The 5,826-nt window shown below is 36.1% G+C and overlaps 1 protein-coding gene across 1 annotated transcript; it reads right to left on the bottom strand.

Annotated features, from left to right (window-relative positions):
- Window positions 1–949: 949 nt before the first annotated feature.
- Window positions 950–4,736, bottom strand: LOC137616929 (venom protein 302-like). Its single transcript, XM_068346802.1, has 3 exons — window positions 4,580–4,736; window positions 2,087–2,213; window positions 950–1,297 (listed from the first exon to the last, which is right to left on the bottom strand). The coding sequence occupies exons 1-3, from the start codon at window positions 4,639–4,641 to the stop codon at window positions 1,187–1,189; spliced, it is 300 nt and encodes a 99-aa protein (XP_068202903.1). The 5' UTR covers window positions 4,642–4,736; the 3' UTR covers window positions 950–1,186.
- Between the last annotated feature and the right edge of the window lie 1,090 nt (window positions 4,737–5,826).

Below are 5,826 nucleotides of genomic sequence, written 5' to 3'. Positions count from 1 at the left end.
GTGTTTCCTCAGTTCCTGTTTATGTTCTCAAGAGGAAACAGCACAAGAACAGCTTCAATATACAATCAGTCTTGGTGTTTCCTCAGTTCCTGTTTATGTTCTCAAGAGTAAACAGAGCACAAGAAAAGCTTCAATATACAATCAGCCTTGATGTTTCCTCAGTTCCTGTTTATGTTCTCAAAAGTAAACACAGCACAAGAAAAGCTTCAATATACAATCAGCCTTGATGTTTCCTCAGTTCCTGTTTATGTTCTCAAAAGTAAACACAGCAAAAGAAAAGCTTCAATATACAATCAGTCTTGATGTTTCCTCAGTTCCTGTTTATGTTCTCAAGAGTAAACAGAGCACAAGAACAGCTTCAATATACAATCAGTCTTGGTGTTTCCTCAGTTCCTGTTTATGTTCTCAAGAGGAAACAGCACAAGAACAGCTTCAATATACAATCAGCCTTGGTGTTTCCTCAGTTCCTTTTTATGTTCTCAAGAGTAAACAGAGCACAAGAAAAGCTTCAATATACAATCAGTCTTGGTGTTTCCTCAGTTCCTGTTTATGTTCTCAAGAGGAAACAGCACAAGAACAGCTTCAATATACAATCAGCCTTGGTGTTTCCTCAGTTCCTGTTTATGTTCTCAAGAGTAAACAGAGCACAAGAAAAACTTCTATATACAATCAGTCTTGATGTTTCCTCAGTTCCTGTTTATGTTCTCAAAAGTAAACACAGCACAAGAAAAGCTTCAATATACAATCACCCTTGATGTTTCCTCAGTTCCTGTTTATGTTCTCAAGAGTAAACAGAGCACAAGAACAGCTTCAATATACAATCAGTCTTGATGTTTCTTCAGTTCCTGTTTATGTTCTCAAGAGGAAACAGCACAAGAAAAGCTTCAATATACAATCAGTCTTGGTGTTTCCTCATATCCCGTTTATGTTATCAAGAGAAAACACAGCACAAGAAAAGCTTCAATATACAATCAGTCTTGATGTTTCCTCAGTTCCTGTTTATGTTCTCAAGAGGAAACAGCACAAGAACAGCTTCAATATACAACCAGGCTTGATGTTTCCTCAGTTCCTGTAATCCCGTCTTAAAATTCAGATTTACATTCAATATGCCTCAGATGTTTCTGTCATATCATGCAAGTGTAGAAGCCGGACTTGATGTGAACTTCTTCCTGCATTACAGATGTTTCTACACACATGTTCCAGAGAGCTGGAGTCGATGGAATAGCCATATGCAGGTGTGATTCCGACCACAAGTCCCAGATTCACCCCAATATCCCCCACATTTTTCCCCAGGTCCCTGAGAAGGAACACAGATTTATGTTAATGCTTATTTAAAAGGAAACTTAAAAAAAAAAAAAATCCTGGAGATAGTTTTCTTACAATTCTTTAGCAGTCTTCATTTGCAAATGAAAACACCAAATTATCAAAATATTATGATATATTCCACAAATAAAACAGTCTGTTTCTGCCAAGGTTGTATAATATGTTTAAAAGTTCAATTTGTCTTTTGGAATTTTTAAAATAAGAAATTCTGATGTATTAAATTATTGCAATGCAACAGTGAATAATACAGACAGCACAAACTTCCAATTGAAATCTCGAGTAATACGAAAAACAGAACCAACTAAGATCTGTTGTAAGAGCTTTTAATTTTGTTGTGATCTATGAAAAAAGTTGCGGTGGTCTATCCAGCTGAAATAGGCCACACCCACCTGATGACGTCATGACATACTTCCACCACTCACGAGAGTTCCTGCTCAGCGCAAACAGTACTTATGTTGTTCACCAAAAAATCCACTACATTTTGTCTTTTAACTTCTTTCTTGGTTCTTTTAATTATAATTCCTACAATTATCTGTCACAAAAACAAGACACTGGTTTAAAAGAATGAAGAAAGAAGTTGCAAGCCAAAATCTACTGGAGTTTTTGTTGAACAACTAAAGTCCTGCTTGCGCTGAGGAGGAACTCTCGTGAGTGGAGGAAGCATGCCATGACGTCATCAGGTGGGCGTGGCCTGTTTCGCCTGGATAGACTTCGGCGACAACAAGTCACACTTGATAAGGAATCTATTTGACAGGTCACTTACCTTTGCGCAAGTGTCGCAACACTGACAAATATCCTTCACAACTCCGAAAGGACAATCGGATTCCGTCAAATGCCCTTTAGGACAGGCTGCATCATAGTTGCAATAGGAACACGTCAGGCCCTCGGTGCTAAAGGGGGAAAATCAGGTATAAGAGGCAAGGAATGAAAGAAAAGTATAAAAGGTGAAGATATAGAAAAAAAAAAAATCGCTCGCGTGCAGGAAAGAAAATATAACCAGAAGAATAAAAGTAGTGTATAAGGTAAGGAACCTACCCTAGTTAGTTCCCCGTGGAACTGTGAATTCGTAATAAAGCAAGAGAGTTTATTGGTAACTCGTTCAATCCTAAGTATAGTTATTATTATTATTATTATTATTATTATTATTATTATTAATTGCTAAGCTATAGCCCTAGTAGGAAAAGCAGGATGCTGTAAGCCCAGGAGCCCCAACAGGGAAAATAGCCCAGTAAGGAAAGGAAACTGGGAAAAATAAAATATTTTAAGAACAGTGATAACATAAAAATAAATATTACCTATACAAACTGTAAATACTTTAACAAAACAAGTGGAAGAGAAATTAGATAGAAATGTGTGCCCGAATGTACCCTCAAGCAAGAGAACTCTAACCCAAGACAGTGAAAAACCATGGTACAGAGATTATGGCACTACCCAAGACTAGAGAACAGTGGTTTGATTTTGGAGTGTCCTCCTACATTATGTGGGACAAAAGATTCTACTAAAGTAATCTTTAAAAGGTTTCGACATACACGAGAGTGTAAGGGGGGGGGGGGGGGTGTTTAAGCATGCGTTGCTTACGTCATAGGGTCTTAGTTGTGGGACAAGATCTGAAACCATTTTTAGGAGAAGAAAAAGAAGATGAAGAAGATCGTAGAGTCAGATTGTTTCCTTCGATATTTCAGATCGTATTTACTTCCCATTTCTTCTAATGGCATCCATCTTACCAGTTGCCTCTTTTTCAGGGCTGATGAAAATCAGCGGTGACAATACCAAAGAATATTTTCATGTTCAAGCAAAATTGAAATGGAAAATCAATATAATGAAAAGATCTTTCATGGCTTCAATCTGAAACTTGAGACAGAATATCTCCAATATGTGACTGGCAAAATCTTTCGATAAAGACAGGAGTTTTTACTTTCTGAGTCAAGTGTTTCCATTTTATATCTGTTTTTTTTTTTTTTGGTGATACTGATGGGTAATCATCAAGAAAACAAAATATATAATGATTAAACTTTTCGAAGGTTTAAATGCGAATTACCAAGACCTTCCCTTAACATTGAAATGTAAAAGCCCGTGATGATATTTCCTGGAATCTCTTTCCTATTTGAGACAGGATATGCCACCCCCCCCCCCCCCGGCAGCCACCTAGAGACAAGAAAGCTAGGTCGCCGGTGTGACGGTCTGATCCAACCCCCGGTCTCTCACAATACTCCTTTATAATCTGCGCATGCGCGAACATTACCGTTTGCCAGTGCATACGAGGTTGATGTTTTATTTTTCTGTAATTTAGCGTGCGCAGCTCAACATTACCGCTTGCCAGTACATACGAGCTTGATGTTTTATTTTCATGCGAGCGAAGCGAGCTAATGGCGGAAAAGAACCATTATACAATGTCAAGGAGAATTCTGAGACCGGGGGATCATTCAGACCGTGACACCGGTCGAGAGTAATCTCTCTTCGAACAGGTGATGAGTTCTTGCAGGTCACCATAGTTAGGTCATTAGTTCACTGACTTAGAAAGAGGACATATAAAAAAAAAATCTTTTGAAAACAACCCCATCATTATATCATCATTACTTCTCGGGAGTAGATTCCTATCAAAATTATATATTGCGCATCAGTGTAGAGGAAATTGTTAAAAATAGTCTAAGTGTTTGTTGTGTTTACTTTCGAAAACACGAAGAACGGAGACGAAAATGGGGTGGAATTAGGAAATATTTTACGACAGTGAACCATAACAGAAGTTGTTGATATATTTTGGTTATGAGTGTATATATATATATATATATATATATATATATATATATATATATATATATATATATACATAAATCTATATACATTATCATACATATAAATATATATACATAGATATATGTATGCATGTATGTATGTATATATATATATATATATATATATATATATATATATATATATATATATACATATATATATATATATATATATATATATATATATATATATATATATATATGAGTGCATAAATTCTTATGTCACATAAAAGCACACGTGCAAACACACACACACACACACACACACACACACACACACATATATATATATATATATATATATATATATATATATATATATATATATATATATATATGTATGTATATATATACATATATATATATATATATATATATATATATATATATATATATATATATATATATATGTGAGTGTGTGTGTTTGTAACTATGCATATAATTTACAAAAAAATGTTCCTCACCTTTTTATAAGCGTTACCAAACACGCCACAATGGAGAGACCTTTAACGAAGGCGAACGCCATCTTCCGTTAGAAGCCGAGCAGTTCTAAATCTCACTGTGATGCTGCAAAACCTATTTGGAGTTTCCTTCTTGAGTCTGAGGACCGTCTTCGACGATGGCAGCAAATGCACTGGTCAAAGGGGACCGTCCTAGATTCGGGCATTGAAGGTCTCGTGGGGGTATCTCCAGTGATGCTTCACCTGTCCTTCATAGGCTTGCCAGGTTGGCCTTTTCCAGCCCCAAAACTTCAAATTTGGCCTTTTTTTAAAAAATTGGTTGGGAGTTAGCTATATCTTGAAAAGAAAGTTTCTCCTTAAATGTTTTTTTTTGGCTATTTTTACTAATGGGTTGGCCTTTAGAAGCTACAGCTGATTAGAAGTTGGCCTTTTCTCACTTACAAAAGCTGGCAACACCAAAAACAGGTTTAGCCTAAGGAGGGAGGGAGGGACGGAGGGAGGGAGGGATTGAGGGAGGGAAGGATTGAGGGAGTGGAGTGGGTTCCCACCTAGGAGGATTAGTTATTTTTCCTCCAAGGTTCCCACGGTTCCCACCATGTTGCCAGATACTCCTAGAATAAGAACTTGAGATGGCATAAGGCTACTCGAAACGAGATTGATACTTGATCTGTATTAGTTTGATCAATTGATTGATTGATTGATTTGGTGTATTTTGGCATCCTGACATCTAAGGTCATTGGCGCCGAATGTGGCAGTTTGAATAAACGAATTATTACTATTATTATTATTATTATTATTATTATTATTATTATTATTGTTATTATTATTATTATTATTATTAGCCAAGCTACAACCCTAGTTGGAAAAGCAAGATGCTATAAGCCCAAGTGCTCCAACAGGGAAAAATAGCCCAGTGAGGAAAGGAAGTAAGGAAATAAATGATGAGAAGAAATTAACAATAAATCATTCTGAAACCAGTAACAACGTCAAAACAGATATGTCATATATAAACTATAAAAAGACTGTTCAACATAATAACATTTGCTGCAACTTTGAACTTTTGAAGTTCTACTGATTCAACTACCCGATTAGGAAGATCATTCCACAACTTGGTCGCAGCTGGAATAAAACTTCTAGAATACTGTGTAGTATTGAGCCTCATGATAGAGAAGGCTTAACTATTAGAATTAACTGCCTGCCCAATTAAAGATTGTTGACAAGATTCAATTGACAGATTCATATTGGAATGA

The sequence above is a fragment of the Palaemon carinicauda genome, chromosome 23, assembly GCF_036898095.1.
Source record: "Palaemon carinicauda isolate YSFRI2023 chromosome 23, ASM3689809v2, whole genome shotgun sequence".
In the NCBI taxonomy this organism is placed as follows: Eukaryota; Metazoa; Arthropoda; class Malacostraca; order Decapoda; family Palaemonidae; genus Palaemon; species Palaemon carinicauda.
The sequence above is the reverse complement of the archived record's forward strand: the minus strand, read 5'-3'. Positions and strand labels throughout refer to the sequence as shown.